The sequence below is a fragment of the Neovison vison genome, chromosome 5 (assembly GCF_020171115.1).
Source record: "Neovison vison isolate M4711 chromosome 5, ASM_NN_V1, whole genome shotgun sequence".
Classification (NCBI taxonomy): Eukaryota; Metazoa; Chordata; class Mammalia; order Carnivora; family Mustelidae; genus Neogale; species Neogale vison.
The window spans coordinates 103,735,089-103,754,775 of record NC_058095.1 but is presented as its reverse complement, the minus strand read 5'-3'; the positions used below and the strand labels follow the sequence as shown (position 1 = coordinate 103,754,775).

At 44.4% G+C, this 19,687-nt stretch overlaps 1 protein-coding gene across 1 annotated transcript in view; it reads left to right on the top strand.

The window, feature by feature from the left end:
- The first annotated feature begins 1,978 nt into the window (after nt 1-1,978).
- FOXO1 (forkhead box O1) overlaps nt 1,979-19,687 on the top strand; it is a 99,327-nt gene continuing 81,618 nt past the window's right edge. Inside the window, exon 1 of the mRNA XM_044249639.1 lies at nt 1,979-3,025. Coding sequence (XP_044105574.1) covers nt 2,375-3,025 — 651 coding nt within the window. The 5' untranslated portion in view covers nt 1,979-2,374. The remainder of the gene's footprint in view (nt 3,026-19,687) is intronic.

Here is a 19,687-nt window from a genome sequence, read left to right as displayed (position 1 = left end):
CGGATCCTTCATCCATCAGGCTCACTACCTTCTCCCCCAGCCCCCCATTATCCGTGGGAAGCTCTTGCGATAAGTGGATTATGAAGAAATAGGGGTCTGAACTAGGGAGATGATAGTGAGAAGGTAAAGGAAGAAATAAATCTCTAAGTTCTTTCAAACTTTTGTAAAGGAGGCCCAAGTTTTTTTAGACACGACTTTTTTAATTGAAGAATTAAACCTGTAAGGAAAAGGGGATTTTAAAAGTAATTTGGAGCTGTCATTTTGCTTTTCTTTCTTTCTTTCTTTTTAAGATTTTATTTATTTATTTGACAGAGAGAGATCACAAGTAGGCAAAGAGGCAGGCAGAGGCAGAGCGGGAAGCAGGCTCCCTGCCTAGCAGAGAGCCCCAAATCGGACTCATCCCATGACCCTAAGACCATGACCCCAGCGGAAGGCAGAGGCTTAATCCACTGAGCCCTCATTTTGCACAAGATATTTAAGACTCTGTCAATCTTCCAACCTGAGGGATCCCATCCCGAATATGGAATATGCCTTCCATATTCTTCCTAAAAAACCAAACCAAAACAATAACAATAAAAAACCCTGTTTCTTGAAAACTGCTTCTTTTGCTCCCTAGCACACAAGGATCATTGTCTTCCTACCTTTGGCCCCACTGATCTCCACAGGACCTGGAGCCCAGATGGAAAAACGTGGGGTTGGGTGAGTGATGGGCTTACTGACACTCGAGGCAAACAGTTTAGAGGAAACTGGGTTTGGGGCAGGGCTGAGCCCCAAGGCTTTCGTCTTACCCTTTGGGCGCTTTTACTTCTCGACCGACACCTTGCCACTTCCATCCTCCACAGCAAGGCAATAACAAGCAAATAGTGGAAGTGTATTAGGGATAAGTAATAAAGTGACGAGGTTCTGTCTACATGCTCTTCTCTGAACCCTCCCCCGCCGCCCCTGGATTTTTAGAGTCTGAGGTTCCCGCCGAGGGGAAGATGTTCCCACAGAGGGAAAGAGGTCTAGGATGCTTGAGTCTGGGTGTGCATGTGAAATAGGATTGTCTTCGGCCGCGCTGAGTCCCCTTTCCCTCATTTCTAGCCTTTTAGGTCAAGAATGGAGTGAACCCAGCTGGCGGCTGGTGGGCTGGACGCCTGGCCCCCGGCCAGAGGGAACCGCAGAGGCTCAGCTCGCGGGTGCGGACAGGTGGGTTCCGGGCTCGGAGGCGTGGGGAGGGCGGCCGCCGCGCGGACTCCACCGCCGGGACCCAGGTGCGGGGTGGTGGGGGGGGAGGTTTGCAGTGCAGCCCGCGTGGGGGCTGGAGAATTTGACAGGTCGCAGGGAAAGAGAACAAAAAACAAACACAAAACCCACCGATTTCCCCACGTTTCTCTGCAAAAGAATCGTGGGTGGAGCCGAAAAAGGGGGCGATTGAGTAGAATTCCGCGAGGCCACCTCCGCCGCCCACCTAGCGCCTGGCGGAGCGAGGAGCGTTCCCCCGGCCCCCGCCCCGCCCCACTCTGGGCCCCGAGAGGAGGTCGAGGCGAAGCAAGAGACTCGTTCCACTCGAGCTTCCCGAGTACTCGGCTTTGCTCCTCAGTAGTAAACAAAGTGTCGCCGCCGCCTCCACGCTGGTTTGCCTCCTAGCAATCAAAACACTGAGAGGGCGAGAGACTCACAGAAACACTTGAGAATTAGCAGAAAATAAAAACAGAGATCCAAAAAAAAGAAAAAGGAGAGACAGAGAAAGAGAGAGAGAAAGAGAGAGAGAGAGAGTGAAAGAGAAAAACACCCCACTACCCCCCACCAAACCACTGCCGCCTCCCGGTGGAAAACCAGCCCCCGCCCAGGCGGGCGACTATTGGCTGCCTGGGCGGCGGCGCCGCGCGCTCATTGGTAGCGCGCGCTGTCCGTCAGGGGCGGGCCGGCGCGCGCGCCGCCGCGGGCGGGGGGCGGCGGCAGATCCCGTAAGTCGGGCGGCAGCGTAGTCGCTGCAGCCGCCGCCGCCGCCGCCGCCACATTCAACAGGCAGCAGCGCCGCGGTCGCGCCGCGGGGAGAGCGAGCGGCCCGCTGCGTCCGTCCGTCCTCCTGTCTACGGGCCCTGTCAGCAGGAGTACGACGCCGACCGCTGTCCGGCCCAGTGACTCTGGCCTGCAGTCCTGCGGGTGCAGCGGACCTGGAAGAGCCTAGATGTTGATGGACCCGCGAAGTTAAGTTCTGGGCTCGCGCTTCCACTCCGCCGCGCCTTCCTCCCGGTTTTCGTCGGCTCGAGGCACGGACCTCGCCCCCCCAAATCTCTGACCGGCTCTTCGCACCCCCTCCCCTTCGGCCCCGTGTGGTGCGCTCGACCCCCTTGGCTCTCCCGCGGCTGGGGGAGGGGTGGGGGTCACCATGGCCGAAGCGCCCCAGGTGGTGGAGATCGACCCGGACTTCGAGCCGCTGCCGCGGCCGCGCTCGTGCACCTGGCCGCTGCCCAGGCCGGAGTTTAGCCAGTCCAACTCGGCCACCTCCAGCCCGGCGCCGTCGGGCGGCGCGGCCGCGAACCCCGACGCCGCCGCGGGCCTGCCCTCGGCCTCGGCGGCCGCTGTCAACGCTGACTTCATGAGCAACCTGAGCCTGCTGGAGGAGCCCGGGGACTTCCCGCAGGCGCCCGGCTCCGTGGCGGCGGCCGCAGCGGCGGCCGCAGCGGTGGCGGCGGCGGCGGCCGCTGCTGCTGCCACCGGGGGTCTTTGCGGGGACTTCCAGAGCCCGGAGGCGGGTTGCCTGCACCCGGCGCCGCCGCAGCCTCCGCCGCCTGGGCCGTTGTCTCAGCACCCGCCGGTGCCCCCAGCCGCCGCCGGGCCGCTTGCCGGGCAGCCGCGAAAGAGCAGCTCGTCCCGCCGCAACGCGTGGGGCAACCTGTCCTACGCCGACCTCATCACCAAGGCCATCGAGAGCTCAGCGGAGAAGCGGCTCACGCTGTCGCAGATCTACGAGTGGATGGTCAAGAGCGTGCCCTACTTCAAGGATAAGGGTGACAGCAACAGCTCGGCGGGCTGGAAGGTGAGTGGCCTCGGGGCGCAAGGCTGGACAGGGAGCGAGGGGGCGCGGGGAGCCCTGCCTCCACCCGAGGTCGTGGTGGGGCACATGACGGGGCGACTGTGGAAGTTTGCTTGCCCTCAAAGTGCAGGGCATGCGGGCGGCGCGTGCAGAGAGAGCGCGAGAAGTGGCAGACGTGAGTGGTGGGCTTGCCCGGGACCCGTCGGGGGACAGGAATAAGTGCGTGTGAGCGCGCTCAAGTGAGAGTTCGAGCGGGACGAGGAAGGGGGCTCACTTGGGAATTAGGAGTGAAAAAAGTACGGTAAGAAGTGGACATCAGAGAAGGCAGAAAAGTTCGCCGGTGGGGGGGAGGAAGGGGTTCACTGGGGTCTGCTCCCCCACGACTGGAGGGGACTCGTGCCACTACTCCTTTTCCTCCAGGACCTTGGGGGGTGAGGGCGGCTCCTCTCGGTCTCCTGCGGTGCGCGTCCCACCAGCTTTGGGCTACGCAGCAGAGCAGTTTCCGCCGCGCTGGGCGGAGGAGGGCGCGGCGGGGCTCTTCGGGGCCCCGCCGCCCAAGCACCGAGCTGTAGGTGGAGGGGACAGACAGGTCGCCAGCCGGCCCCTGGGGGCAGGCAGCGCAGTTTTTGGAGGCGGTGTGCATTTTGCCTTGTTTTTATTTTATCCGAAGTGGCCGGGAGTGCAGGGGGCCGGGCGAGCCGAGCTGGAGGTAGTGCATCCGACACGTGCGAAGAGGCGGCCACCGCTTGCGGAGCGCGGGCGCTGGGCCGCGCTGGGAGAGCTAAAGTTCAAGTGTGACCCTCGGCGGGGGCGGGGGCGGGGGCAGGAGCCGGAGCTGCGACGGAGAGGGAGGGGCCGCAGGCGTAGGAAGAGAGCGCCTTTAAAGGGCCAGCGCGCGCCCCGGGGCGGTGCGCAGCTCCCGGCCCGGCCGCGGGGCTGCGTGGCCAGCGCTGCTCTGCGCGAGGAAATGCCCCCAAACTTGGCCTCGCCCAAGGTCCGAGGCCTTTAATTAGTCATGGAGAGGCTGCTCTGGGTGACGAGAGTTGGAGATGTGTGTACCTTCTCTCTCGCTTTACCGAGCGTGGAAGTACAGAGGTGGCAGGGGTCTTTGTGACAAGTGTTTCGGGGGAGTGGGAGTGGAGGTGCGCGTGAAAGGAATGTGTGGGGACGTCCTGCTTCAATAGAGGACTATAGGTGAGGCGCTTCTGGTTCTTTTTTGGTTTTCAGAGAGAGGAGACTCAGAGGTTCTCAGGGCCGGGACAGGTACTTCCCTACTTGCGGGTCGAAAAGACCCGGGGGCTCTCAGGACAGGCTGTGGGCAGGCTTAACGGGGGTCCGTTCGCCTTGTGGCCTTCTGAAGCTGACGGTTTCTCACTGTCGCAGGTGGAGGGATCGATACGAAAGTTAAGTTGAGAACTTCTTCCTCATCCCTTATCCTGACTGTGTAGCATAATCAAGACTGATCTTTGCTGCGCAGTTGGTTACACCACGGTGGTTTTACATACGCTGTCATGTTTGTGGTTAATGTGTGTCAAAAAGGTTAACTTACTCATATCTTATTGAAGTTTCTGGAGGAGGAGCCAGGATTTTATTTTTTCCAACGTGTGTTTTAGAGTAAAAGTAACCACTTACAATCTCATTCCTAGGCATTACGTGCAGTTTTACTGTTTCAAAAAGCTTGGTATGTATTCTTTCAAGTCACAAAATCCAGATCCAGTTTTACTTAACATTTGAGTTTAAGTATTTGACTTGCTCATCTGGCAACCCTGCTTGAGCTATTTATTATAAAGTATTTGCCCTTAAAAAAAATTTTTTTTTGGGGGGAGGGGACATTGAAAGTACCGTGTGTACTTACACCATTCTTTTATGTCCTTGGAAATGGATACAATCTACTTCAGTTTGCTGGAGTGCTTTTCTTCAAAGATGGAGAAGGGCGGTGTTAGGGGATTATATTTAGTTTTGCCTCTCATAGGGTCTTAAATCAGAGTATTCTTCTTAAACTAGGAGTATAACCTAGACTTTTAAGATTAAGTGCTTTTTAAAAAAAAAGATATTAAGGCCAAATCAAAGCCCCAAACTTTTTTTTATTAGGTTCTTTCTTGTTATAATTTTTTTTTTACCTAAATGGAATTATAATTTTTTCTTTAAAAATATACTTATTGTAGGTAGAAGATCCATTAAGTGATAGTAAGAATTGTTACTATCTGTTCAGAATTGGAGGCCCAGTGACAGCTCCTGGTGGAAACCAAGTGGGGCCTTGGGAGGGAGCAGGCTGCTGTTCTCAAGTGAGTAAATGTTTCAGGTGTAGTGAGAGTCCGTTGGTGCAAGTCAGATTACAGCAAGTGCATTTTCACTTTGAGTAAAAGGATATTTTAAGAAGAAAAGAAACAACCTTAAGTATTCTAACTCATAACTCGTCTTCTGGTTAGAGTTTTCATAAAAATGAGTTACTTGTTAAAACCAAGTTTCTCAGATTTGAAAGACTCATCTGTTTTTAAAGATTCATAAAAGGGACACATTTTACTATGACTTTTAGCTTAAAAAAGAAATCGAATTCTAAAATGCAAATCAACCCAAACCTAACTTTTAGAACTGAGGAGAGGCTGGTTTGGAACTAAATATTTCCTGTGATTTACTACGGGGAATTAGACTGAATCTTTAATTAAATGCAGTTTCTTGTGCTTTAACTTCCTGGGGCCTGCCAGAGATTTTGAAAGCCATTTGCATAGGACAGAATAGTTGAAAAGCTGATAAAGAGTTCATAAACTTCTAGTTCCTTAGACACTAGTTGTATTTGTGGGATGTGCATTTTATGTTTGTAGGAATGGTATGTTACATCTGTTTACACTTGCTTTGTTATTGGCCATAAGTGTCATAAGGTTTCACTCAAAGTGGAAGCTAAAACTTTTGGAAAACCCGGGATCTTTTAAAGCATGTACAGTATTTATAAATAGTGAAACTTCATTTCCATGACCTGTCCCCCTCCCCCACCCTCCCACCCGCAGAAAGCTTTCTAGAGCTTGGGAAGTAGTATTGTGAGCTCTGGTTCCACTTCCCCTCCCCCCTTTTAATGGCAGTTTTAAGTTGATTCTTGTTTTTTGTTTTGACATTATTTGGAACACCTGGGTTAAAAGAATGCTTCAACAGTAAGACTTGATACCTAAAGAAAATTTTAAATTGTTTTATATATCTCAGATATTTGGTTTGGAATGACTTTTCTTAATTTGGCCTATGAACTGACAGTACTTTTTAAAAAATTTTTTATTTTAAAATTCACTTTTTGGAGGGGAGTGATTTAAATCCTAAAGAGTCCTTGGCGCAGGGATGACAGATGTTTTCTTGCTGCATACTCACATTTGACTTAAAGAATGGCCTCTTGGTGAGGCTAATTTCAGTTTGTTACTGAAATTACCTTAAAGAAAATCTTGTTTTACAGTGGAGTGACAATTTCCGTATATATATTTGGGGAAGGGAGCATGAGGTAAGAGAATTAAAAATGAGTAGGGGAATTAATGCAGCAAAATTGATAAGCATATTTGCTGAAGACTGAAAAAGGTGTGTGGGACTAATGGGACAGTTCTTACGGCTGGTACTTTCTTTCCAGAAATTCCAAAATCGGTGTCGGTGTCAAGTGTGAATCCCTTCATTGGTGATTATCAGAATTTTATTTTTATTTTACCTATGTTTTTATGGCAGGTCCTTGGGAGAGATGTGGCCAGAGTGGCGACTTCTATTGTTTGTTTTTTCCCCCCCCCAGATTTTATTTTCTCAGAGTGGCAAATATTTGGATACTGGAAAGAAGACATTTTTAATTCTCATATATATTTTTTAAAAAAGTTAAAGTACATTGAGACCTTTTTCCCCCTGCCCCACAATAACTTAGAAGCTATTACATTAGCAATGGGCACAAATACGGCTAGATACCATATACTGCACAGAGAATCTTTTAAGGGACATATAAACTGGGGGGTGGGGATGGAATACTCAGTGGTGAGTTAGTTAGACTCCCTGATAGCTTGAAAGTGTTTTGCCTGTTTCTGTGCCTTTCCATCTGAGCTCCCTAAACTACTATTCTGTATGATTTTTTAAGACAGCAGCTGTCTGTATTTGCCTGGAATTTCTTTGGAGAGCCTGAATTATTTGCATTTTTCTAGAACACTCTGCCCTTGGAAACTACCCAGTAAACTGGCATCATGGGAATTTAATCAGCTGTTTTTTTTTTCCTCCCCCCTGTATGTGCCATAACTTTGGGGCTTCCTGGAATCCTTTTGGAGAAGCACTATAAACCCAGTGGTGATTGGCGAGAGCAAAGGAGTGTTTAGTTGTACAGAGCATTGGAACATTGAGTAGAGTGGATCTAGCCTTGGTTCTTTCAACATTTGCCTTGGCCTTCATAATAACAACTTGTAGAGACCTGCCCTTGGCCCAGCCTCGAGGACCTCCTTTGGGTCAGATAACTACCTTTTCTTGCTGTGTACAAGATTCTGAAGTTAGTATGGGTTCCTTCTCAGTTGTCAGAGGATTGGATGAACTTGGAAAGTTTTTATTTTGTTGTCTAAGGGGTGAGGGCTTGTGTTCCAATGAATATGCTATATATAAGTGCACTAAAGTTTGGAAGAATTCACCCTTTTTGCTAAATTCCTGATAAGGACTAACAGAACTCATGTCAGTGGTGCAGAAATTCTTTGCAGAGAATTACTGCTTGTTATCTGTGGTCTTCTAAGAAACATATGAAATGTGAAAATGGATTTTTATATATTAGTGGTTTCACATGGTTCAGGTTTTTAATAAACCACCCTCTTCATGGCATCCCACTTTATTCCACTCAGTCTACGTATGGTTTATAAACTTGTGGGGTAAGCACTGTAATTACTGAGACTTGGTTTGAATTATTCTTGCCACTTGGAAGGCTTTTTTGGGGGGATGCTTTCCTCCCCCCTCTTTTTCTTTTTTATTCATCCTTGTATAGCTTTGACATAAGCTCTTAAGAAGAGCGAACTAGTTTTGATATTATGCCAAATAAGATCAGAAAGCTAAATTTGCAGTCCCTTTCCAGTTTATTATGTAGTGAATTTTCACCTTAATGCATTACTTTAAATAAGGACAGAAATTCAACAAGTGTCCTTTATTTCAGGCTGTATTTATTACAGGAAAAAAAAAAAGTGAGGTAGAGCTGTGTGATGAGCTTCTGTAGCCCCCAGTCTTTGGTTTCTGATGATTGCTGAAGCTTGCCATCTTTATGGTAGGAGGTCACTAAGGCTGACAGGGGAGTGTCCAGGTCTTCCCCTTTTGCAGTTTTCCGTTGACCACCCAGTCCATTCTGACTGGGCACTCAGTTATATGGATAGCCTGGCTTCTCCTCCAGTTAGTTCACTTATTTATCATTTTTTTCTTCTATGCTCAAACCTAAAGATACCGCAGGACAAGTTGCAGACTTTTTCTCATTTTTTCCCCCCCTAGATAAGTTAACCCCTCTATTGTCCTGGTCTCCAGTTACTTAAAGGCCATAAATGTCCCACTTTCACCTCAAATTGAACACATTTAAACCCAAGCATGCTGTATTTCCTCTTACTCTGAGATGAGGTTCCCATCTTGAGTTTCCTGATTTGGTTAGTGGTCTAGTTAGTTAACCATTTACCTAGTTTTCAGACTTGGACGTCCTCTTCCGCACACTCTTTTCATGCTGTTCAGTGCCCGGAGTCTCTCCCCTCTTCATTCTCAGTCTGCTGAGACATTGACTTCCTGACCCCTACCTGTTACAGGTTAGGTCTCTTCTTTAAGTTCTAAAAAACCATCCTGTCCCCAGGACTTGGATCATCTTGTGCCTTTACTGGAGGTTTTGAAAATTTTGCTTAGTATGCAAAGCTCACACATCTGTTTGCCAACTTCCAGTCTTGGTTCCTGCCTGAAGGCATTTTTGCCTTCTCATAGTGAATGCCTGGTGATCTCTTGATTTCATGCTGCTTTGTATTATAACTTAACTTTAATGCCTGCAGTTATATTGTAAATATATGGTTGGGAAAAAGTTTTTCTTGAACTACGGATCTTTTCTATTTTAGCTTTCTGTGTTTTCACAATGTGATAATGTTTATATTTGTATAACTATAAAGTTCTGTGATGGTTTTATTTTCTGGAGATGGTCACAGTATCTTATTTTTTCTCCATTTGTTGTATGATTATTGGATTATTGGTGTAACGAATGTTTACAGGATGTTGTATTAGATGTATCTGAATGATAGAAAAATGATTCAAACATGGATCCTGTAGGGATATATGAGGTATGACAAGTAAATAACTGTATAATACACTGTAGAAAGGGTTATGTGCCTTCAAGAAAAATTGAGTTCTGTGTTGGCTATTGAGATGGACCTTGAAAATGGGATGTTAGTCTCCCATGATTTCATTATAAAATTTTCAAATGTTAAGCAAAAGTTGAAAGAATTCTACATTGAACACCTGTATACCTGCCATTTAGTTTCTATGACTAACATTTTATTGTACTTGCTTCACTGTGTATCTGTTGTTGGCACAGCCATTCTTCTATCCATCATGTTATTATGCTTTTAAAGATTCCATTTATTTATTAGAGAGAGCACAAGAAGAGGGAGAAGCAGGCTTGCCAGTGAGTGGGGAGCCCGATGTGGGGCTCAGTCCCAGGTCTCTGGGACCATGACCTCAGCTGAAGTCAGACACTTAGCTGACGGAGCCACCTGGGTGCCTCCCATCAGATTATTTTTTAAATTGATTTTCTAAATGATGGTTTGGCATTCATAAAGGCATGCAAATAGGGGAGCATCAGTTTCTCTGAGTGATCCGTAAAACCTAGGAAGTTTGAAAAAGTATAGGTAGACTATTGTCATATTGAAATTGGACTTGGTATATAGTATGAAAATAACGTTACAGAAGTGCCTGGGTGGCTCAGTCATTAAGTGTCTGCCTTTGGCTCAGGTCGTGACCCCAGAGTCCTGGGATAGAGCCCCACATCGGAGCCCCGCATTGGGCTCCCTGCTCAGCAGGAAGCCTGCTTCTTTCTCTCCCACTCTTCTGCTTGTGTTCCCTCTCTCACCGTGTCTTCTATCAAATAAATAAATAAAATCTTAAAAAGAAATCCTCTTGGGGCCCCTGGGTGGCTCAGTGGGTTAAGGCCTCAGCCTTTGGCTCAGGTCATGATCTCAGGGTCTTGGGATTGAGCCCTGCATTGGGCTCTCTGCTCATCAGGGAGCCTGCTTCCTCCTCTCTCTCTTTGCCTGCCTCTCTGCCTATTTGTGATCTGTCAAATAAATAAATAGAATCTTTAAAAAAATCCTCTTAAAAAAGTTATAGATTAAATTTTTCTATGAAATTATATTTTTTAATAAAATAAGAAATTATGAAAATATGGTCACAGTTTTAGTTCTTAAAATTCAATTTCTTCGGGGACACCTGGGCGGCTCAGTCGTTAAGTGTCTGCTTCAGCTTGGGTGTCATGATTCCAGAGTCCTGCTATGGAGCCCTGCATCTGGCTCCCTGCATAGAAGGAAGCCTGCTTCTTCCTCTCCCGCTCCTGCTGTTTTGTGTTCCTTCTCTTGCTGTGTCTGTCTCTGTCAAATAAATAAATAAAAACTTTTAAAAAATCCAATTTCTTAGAGATGCTCATATAAATATAGAAACCCATGGAATGCAAATAAAGACAAGGTACTACATTTGCTTTAAAATTCATACATAGAATTTGGTGATGGAACACATTATATAATTAATTTAATATGAATAGTAGGCATGGGGCTCCTGGGTGGTACAGTCAGTTAAGTGTCTGACTCTTGGTTTTTGTTTGTTTGTTTGTTTGTTTAATATTTTATTTATTTATTTGACAGAGAGAGAGACCTCGAGAGGGGGAACACAAGCAGGGGGTGAGGGTAAGGGAGAAGCAGACTCACAGTGGAGCAGGGAGCTCAGTGCCAGGCTCAATCCCAGGATCTTGGATCACAACCTGAGGCAAGACAGATGTTTAACAACTGAGCCACCCAGGTGCCCCAAGTGTCTGACTCTTGAAACAGACTCTTGATTTCAGCAGGGTTCATAATCTGAGGAGAAATCTTAGGCTCTCAGGATCGTGTCTGTCTGGCTCTGTGCTCAGGGCAGAGTCTGTTTGGGATTCTCTTCTTCTGTACCCCTTCCCTGTGCCCCCCACTAAAAAAATAAGAAAAGTATATGAACAGTAGGCATTTACATAATATTTAGCTTTTTGTTTGGTCTGCTCTTTAAAACTAATATTTAGGGGCTGCCTGGCTGTCTCAGTATGGTGGAGCGTGTAATTCCTGATCTCATGGTGGTGAATTTGCGCCCCACCTTGGGGGTAGAGTTTATTTAAAACAAAAAAAACAAAAACCTGAACTTCATAATTTGTGTCCTGGGAGAGTGATTTAAACAAGGAGAGCTCATTGTTGTTGGTTTTATCTTTTTAAAATATTTTATTATTAGAGAGAGTGAGAGAGAGAAGACGAGCGGTGGCAAAGGCAGAGGGAGCAGATTCCCAGGTCATGGGATCATGACTGGAGCCAAAGGCAGATGCCCAGCTGATTGAGCCAACTAGGCATACCGCACCCCCCCACCCCTTTTTTAAAGATTTTACTCATCCATTTCAGAGAGAGCAAGAATGAGGAGGGGGGGAAGGGGTAGAGAGAGAGAGAACCATACACCCCCACCCCCCACCTTGTGCTGAGCAGGAAGCCCAACACAGGCCTCAGTCCTCACCCCGCCCTGATCCCAGGACCCAGAGATAATGATCTGAGCTGAAGGCAGATGCCCAACCACTGAGCCACCCAGGTGCCCCAGAAAGCTCATTGTTATACATTATTATTATTTTTTTTTTTAAATGAGAAATCCTAAAGCTGGAGTTAGCAATCTCAAAATATACCTAGGGCAATTGTGAGGCAAAGTTATATTGGCTTAAAAAGATGCCTTAAAATTTACATCAGTTCTAAGTATTGCATTAGCGAAATACTAGAAATTCTTGAGAGCTTTCTCATTTTAATATGTTTTTACCCGGGGGGCCTGGGTGGCTCAGTGGATTAAAGCCTCTGCGTTTGGCTCAGGTAGTGATCCCAGGGTCCTGGGATGGAGCCAGGAATCCGGGCTCTCTGCTCAGCAGGGAGACTGCTTCCTCTGCTCTCTCTGCCTGCCTCTCTGCCTACTTGTGATCTCTGTCAAATAAATAAATAAAATCTTAAAAAAAAATACGTCTTTACCCACTGACCTTAGTGTAGGATGAAGGTAATCATGAGATACTTCAGTGGATCCAAAGGGAGTTAAATTTTGATGTGCTAAACCTAAAAGTGGTATCAGGCAGACAGACATGGAACTGAGTGCATCCTGAATCCTTGTGTGAGTGAGCCTGGCTAGCTCATGGAGAACTTAAAGATCTATGCAATATAAAATGTACTCGGGTATAGCAAAAGGCACAAATTCACACCTATTAGAACTTATTAGCCATGTTAGAAATAACAAGTGTTGAAGAAATGTAGAAAGCTATTTTAGTATTATATACATACCTGTAGTAGCAGACAGCATATCATTTAAAAGGTACCTTGCTTTGGGGAGTGAGGGACATGGAATCAAAAACAAAGAGCTCACTACTATGAGGTTTTATTAAATGTGTAAGTTACATTCCATGTGGACAAAATAGCTTTCATAGCACACCAGGATGCACTTGTGAGATCAAGAGAGGTTCAGAATTGTAGCTCATCTTTGGTCTTTTCATTCTGTAAGTTGAGAGAGATGTAAATTATCTTCATCCTTTAACTTGTGTCTTATCTTAGTTGTGATCATGAAGGACAGCAATGTGGGGTCTTAGCTCCTAAGAGGAGAGGCAGAGTCAATTTGTAGATCTGTGGGAGGGCAGGTCATTTTTTTCCAAGGTAGCTTATCCCTACTGACGCTAAGTCACAGGAGTTCTTGAATTCTTAGGGATGGTGGATGGCACATTTCTCCAGAAGAGAATTCCACTTCTAAAGCCTGTGATGCATTGGTGTGCACTGTGCCTGTGACCTGGGATGTGTGCTCTTATCTCCTACAACCCATGCTCCTTGTACACTGTCCTGTTGGCCGCGTACGTGGGAGTCCCCAGGTTGCCACCTTTTTGAGTGTGGCTGGTTCCCACATCTCTGTATGGATTTTTGAGACCTGAAAACAGAATCTTTTTCAGCCTTGATTACCTTCTCCCCCTAGATGATGCTGGTTTTAATTACAGTGTGTCACTTTGTGTGGCTTAAGTTAGGAACTGATCCTGATGCTAAATCCTGTGACCTTAATGGCTGTGGAGATGCTGCTTACCTCTTCTGATTAAAGGAGAGCTGTTATGCGGAGGGTGGGAAGAAGGGGTGGCCTGTATTCTTTTGTTGGATTAAACACATTTCTTGGATAAACAGAGTTTTCTCAATTGCCATTCCTCATGAATCTAGAAAATGGGTCATAGTTTACTGAATCTCTTCTTTTTATTGTACCAACTCTGATAAACATCAGAGTTGAGAAAAAATGTTTTTCTCCTTATAACGGGGATCCCGAAGTTGTTACAGAGCTGCCTGTGCACTGCTGGTGAGAGGCCTCCAATTACTGGTTTGCTGAGTTAACAGTCTGAAAGTAGCTAAAGGAACCTGACTTCAGGAAGGGGAGGGGACCTCAGTGGTTGCATTTTATAACTGCAGGAGAAAAGTCTTGAAGAGCAGGATTAACCCTCTCAGTTTTACTTAAACTCCAGCTAAGAGAGAGGCCTAATGAAGGAAGGAGGAAGAGGAGAACCAGCATGGATTGTTTGGGCAGATAAAGATCTTTTCATTTCAGTATCTCGCAAATGGTTATCTGAGGCCAGGAGGCACTTACCTTTTAGCTTTGCTTCCCGTGTTCCTCCCTGTGCAACACCCTCCACCCTACAAGTTTTCTTTCTTTCTTTTTTTTTTTTTTGTAGTCTCTGTGCCCACCATGGATGGGGCTTGGGCTCACAAACCCTAGTTCAAGAGTCGCATGCTCTACTGACTGAGCCATATAGGCGCCCCCAGTTTTCCTTTTTTTAATCTAGAAAATTAGTGCTTTTCCTCTACCAGTTTCATGCTGCAGAAAGCCTGCCATGCAGGTGTCTTTAGAGAGGACCCATCTTGTTGTCTAGGTGAGAAATCCCTGCATACAGAATGGGAGAATACATACATCCTGCATACAGAATGGATTTCAAATCCAATTTGAAGAGAGAAATTAAAATGAATTGCATAATTCCTAGGGTTGTAAATATTGTGCCCTTCAAAGCTTGAAAACAAAATAGCCACATATGTATTTGGGAATGGTCTGTACAAGTAAATATCAAATACCTTAGACAGTTTGGTTGCTTGGAAGCAAGGTCAAAGGAAATGGTTTGCATATGGTTTAGCTAGAGGCTCTTATTTTGGCAGATTCTTGAGGTAGTGATAAGTCAAAGTGTGGATGTTATTGTACTATTTTGACATGAAAGGAATTTTTTTTCCTGTTGTTCTCATATGACCTTAAATGTAGGGTTGCATCAGGATAAATCACTCTAATTTTTTTTCAGAGATGATGTAGTTTCTTGAATTTGTGACTTGTAATTTGCAGAATCATCAATTTGTCACACCAGTGAAGTTTCAGTGTCAGGTTCAGCCCACCATACTGTGATTTGAATGTAGGAGAAACCCACCTACCTTAAGGCAACTGTTACATCACCTGTCTGCATCTGGAACCTCTCTGTCTCTCAGTCTGAGGGGCCAGCTCTGAAGTGGGGGGAGGAGAACTTGCCAAACTTGTAAATACTACCTAAGGTTGTTTGTGTACTGGGTACCAAGCTGGTTGCATCTCTCTAAATTTGAATGTAAACCTTTTTTCTCTGGATGGGTAGATATGCATGCCATCTTGAAATTTACATGCAGTGAATGTGAAAGCTTCCTGTGGACCATCCTGCTGATTTTTATGTAATCTGTGGGGCTGAATTGGTTTCTCCTTTCTTTTTAATGTCCCATTATAACATTTGCATATACTGAATGTGAAAGATCCTACACCTCTGTTACTCGTATGTCTTAAATGGTTTCTTAAACCTCTTAGAATTCATAAAATATAATTGATTATATAGAGCCTAGATTTATGTCTATTATATATATTTGCATTAACAGGCGGCAAATTTGTATATTTGGCGGGGGGGGGGATGGTATGTATATGACACTGATTTCAAACACAGTATTTGATGGCTTTACATTTTAGAAGAGATCACCAAATGGTTTTTATTGCTATTTTCTGAAGTATTGGGGAAAGTTAAAAAAATAAACACTAAGGAAAGGTGTAAGGGTTAAAAATTCCGGTAATTAGTTGTGTTTTGATGTGATTTACATCATATTTTTTGGTTCTGTAGTTGTGTTTTGATGTGATTTACATCATATTTTTTGGTTCTGTAATGGGTACTTCCCCAGCTGTGATCGCAGTGCTTTCTAGTAGCACTGTAATACTATATCCTAGTATTCCTGGATATTTCCTTAAGGTGCTTTGTATTTCTTGAAATGCTGTTTGATATCTTTGAATAGTTACATAGAGGACATTCTAAAAACAAACAAACAAACAAACCCCCCCACAGAACCCCCAGAACACAAGAAAGCAGATTTAGAATTACCAAAAAAGAAATTTAGAATCATGGTTGCATGGTTGTAACAGCTTTCATAAGCTTACACTTTGGTGTTTAGATGGGTCCTGTGTATTTGGGGGCTAGTCCCCACACTGTCTGTTTTCACTTTTTCAGAGACAGACCTTCTGTATGATCCTTTTAGCCTGTGGTGTTTAACTCAGAAGTAAATATTCTGGAATCCTCTTTCTAGGTTAGTTGAGTTTCAAGCCATTTAATAAGTAGTTTGAATATTGTCATTGCATTCCTTAGTGTGATTGCTTTACTTTCGCTTTATTTTGAGCTAAAGGTAGAGGATGTGGGAGAGAGATACAGGATAAAATGGAGAGAATATTATATTGATACATATGTAGCTCACATTACTTGTTCATTCTGCTCCGCAAACTAAGGGAAGGTGCACGTTTGTGAGTCAGTTTCAGAATTCATTACCATTGGATTACATGGTTTATAAATTATATTTCTAAGAAATATAAAACTATATTTTCTTTAAAAACACTAAAATAATGGCTGTTGTGCCATGTGATTCTGTTGAACAGTGTAAATGATCTTGGGTTATATCATTTGCTGAATGCATTCGTAGAAAGACCCTTTTTAATTTTTTTTGCGATGAAATTTTGGAGACATTTTAATCAAAGACAAGCTGTTGAAGGCTATGGTTTTTAGACTAACCATGACTTCCGCCTGTGTTTGTATAAAAGGAAAGAAGAGAAAAAAGGAAAACACATGTAGTCACGGAAGTCAAGAGCTGAGGTCATTCTCCTTCGATTGACAGCTCAGGGCCTCCAGTTAAGCTCTTTCACACTTCCCACCCGCATTTGTGTTTCAGATAACTTTTAAAGAGGACCGGGAGAAAGAGTAAAGGTGTCAGAGGCATAAAGTGAAAACTTTAAACATCTCAGATTTTAAGGTACTGCATCAGAGGGATTCCTTTCCCGATAAAATTCTTTTTGTGATCCTTAACTGTGAATATTACATCTGGAATTTGAAATGGAGAGCCCTCCTTTAGTTACATGCCTTTTTAAGCTGAGACTGTTTTAGGGACTCACTTAAATTAAAAAAAAAAATGACATTGAATTTTATTAAGCAAACTTGGGAGTCTTGTGACTTGCCTTTTGCGCAAAGCGCATCTCTCCTGGTGAGGTTGGCCTGCTCCCTCAGGCTATTTTGTTACTCTGGCTTGAAACAAGTGAGCAGCGGCTTTCCTGCAGACCTTCGCAGGGCTTGTCCTGTCAGGGGCACACTGATAAGAGCATAATGACTTGTTAGACCGTATTTATTTTGCAGATGAGCTTGGAGGTCGCCAGGACCGCACGTGCGTGTAGGCTTAAAAACTTCTGAATTTAATGCCTCTTCCATCTTTAATCAGGTTATAGCTTTTGAATTTTAGTTATTCGTTCTAGCTATAAATATATTAATAGTATTTTTCTTTGGCCAAATATGGGGTATGACCTTTGACATCCTGCTTGGCTGTGCCTGGGAATTTAACATCCTTCAGTTTAGATGGAATTCCCTTGCTTTGTTTCCTGTGATAGTGTGGGGAATACACATTTTGGCTCTTTCAACCAGTGGTGGAGGAAGACAGGAAAAAAATAAAAATTGAACCACACAAAGAGGGTCTTAATTATTTCTGCTGGGTGTGGTTCAAAAACAAGCGTGCTCTTTACAGGAGTTTGAGCCTACAAAATTATTTAGTGCAGAATATTAGGAAAATATTATAATGATATTTAGTTTTATTTATTTTTTTGATCTGGGTTTAATTTTTTGACTAGATATTTTAGGGTCTTTGAAATCTTGTATTTATAGTAGTATATAAACTACTATATAGTATATTATATATACTGTATATATAATATATATTATATATATTATATTATACTATACTATATTATATAGTCTTGGGGTACCTGGGTGGCTCAGTGGGTTAAAGCCTCTGCCTTGGGCTCAGGTCATGATCCCAGGGTCCTGGGATCGAGCCCCAAATCGGGCTCCCTGCTCAGCAGGGAGTCTGCTTCCTTTCTTCCCTCTTTGCCTCCTTGTGATCTCTTTCTTTCAAATAAATAAATACAATCTTTAAAAAAGGAGAAAGGAAGAAAGAAAATCTCTTTTTGTGATGCTTTTATGTCTTAAGTATGCTATCAATAGCAGAGAAAGCTGCAAAAGGGAACAATATCACTCCTCTCCCCTGAGCAGGAGAGCGTTTTGCTGTTACTAAGTTTACATGTGTGATTGTTTTCCTGAACCACTGTTAGAACCTCCATCAAAAATTATTCCTTCCGAATTGTCATAAAATTCACTACCTAAAATTTGTTGAGGTAAAGAGAAATGTTGAAGCCAGACTTTTGCAGTATTCCCTTTTTAGAAGTCACAAAATTCCACTTTTGCCTTAAGTGCTTTAAACAGAAAATCATGACACTCTGTTTATGACACCCTTCCTGGCTACTCCCCTCCCACCCCCCAGCCCCTGCATTAAAAGGCTTTTTGTTCATTAATTTTCTCGTGGCCCATCTAAGGCTGATACCTGGGGTAGATGAGTTAAAAATGTGGGATGTAGGGAATCTGTCTGATCTGGTCTCATTTAATTCACTAAATGAAGAATGCCACATAATCTTCTGAGCTTTTGAGGATATAGATCTAAATGGCTTATATTAAAAGGGTCTTTTTGATCATCTCCTACTTCTCCCCTCCTTACATTTTCATTTCCTCTTTGCGTTATTTTCAGCCCCCTAATTTATTTAATTTGAATAAATTTCTCCAACCTATTAATGTAAATCAGGTGAAACATTTATTCCAAGGTTATTGCTGGTTACTGGTACATTTTTACTTCGTTAAAACAACCCTATTGTATCAATTACTGCCATGGGAAATAGTCACTAAATTATCTAATCCCATTCAAAAGTATTTATAAGTAGAATATTTAATGTCTGACAAATTGTATAGGAGTTAGGTTAAAGTGTTTGGATTCTCATTTATTTCCTAGTTCTTGAATTTTGGCTTGGGCTTTCAAGTTCCTTAAACTTTGTGTAATGAAGGTATGAAGAATCATGGAGACTATTTTTTTTAAGTAATCTCTATATCTGATGTGGGGTTCAGACTCCCAACCCCGAGATCAAGAGTTGCATGCTCTGCTGATGGGGCCAGCCAGGTGCCCCTGAAGTTTCATTTTGAACAAATTTTAGAACTACCCATCTGAAACAGAAGCCTCTCTTCGACCTTTGCGGATTTTGAGAATCTTTTACTTCCCACACTGCTATAAGCCTAGGTGTTTGCCTCTAATTCCTCCCTCCCCTACCCCTGGCTTGCTTCTGGTTCTGGATTTGGGAGCCACCTTGAATTAGCTTAATTTATTTTCCCTCTGGAACAGGAAGCCAGTTCCTATAATTATTCTTTTCCCAGCTAACTAGTTCTAACTCTTTAATAAGGCTTTCAGAAGACTTAGATTTCTATGTGTTGACAAAACAGAATCCCAAACCTAGTCTTCTGTTGTGGGTGGGGAATGACCAGTGAAGTACACAGCGGGGTTGCTGGTTGGGGCACCATGCTTCTGCGAGGGTGGCTTGAGCCTGTGCTAGTTTTTATATGCCGTCACCATTTGACATAGAAGAACTGTAGTAGACTGTAGAGGCGTAGGGACCTGTGCTTCTAACCTGTGTTTGGAGGGTGGTAGTACGGTGCCTCATCAGAGCAAGTTCCACATTAAGGAAGGCCCATAAAGAGGAGAGTAACTGAGAGGGGTAAGCTAAATGGAAAAAACTCCGTGTATTGTAGTCTTTAAGCTAAAAAAATCTGTAATTGTGTGTTTACCTGTCTTGAAAATACATATATTTTTTAAAGAGGTTCCCCCCCGCCAAAAGACATTTATTTATTTATTTAGCAGAGACACAGTGAGTCAAGGAACACAAGCAGGGGGAGTGGGAGAGGGAAAAGCGGGCTTCTTGTGGGGTAGGGAGCCTGATGTGGGGCTCTATCCCAGGACGCCAGGATCATGACCTGAGCCAAAGGCAGACACTGAATGACTGAGCCAC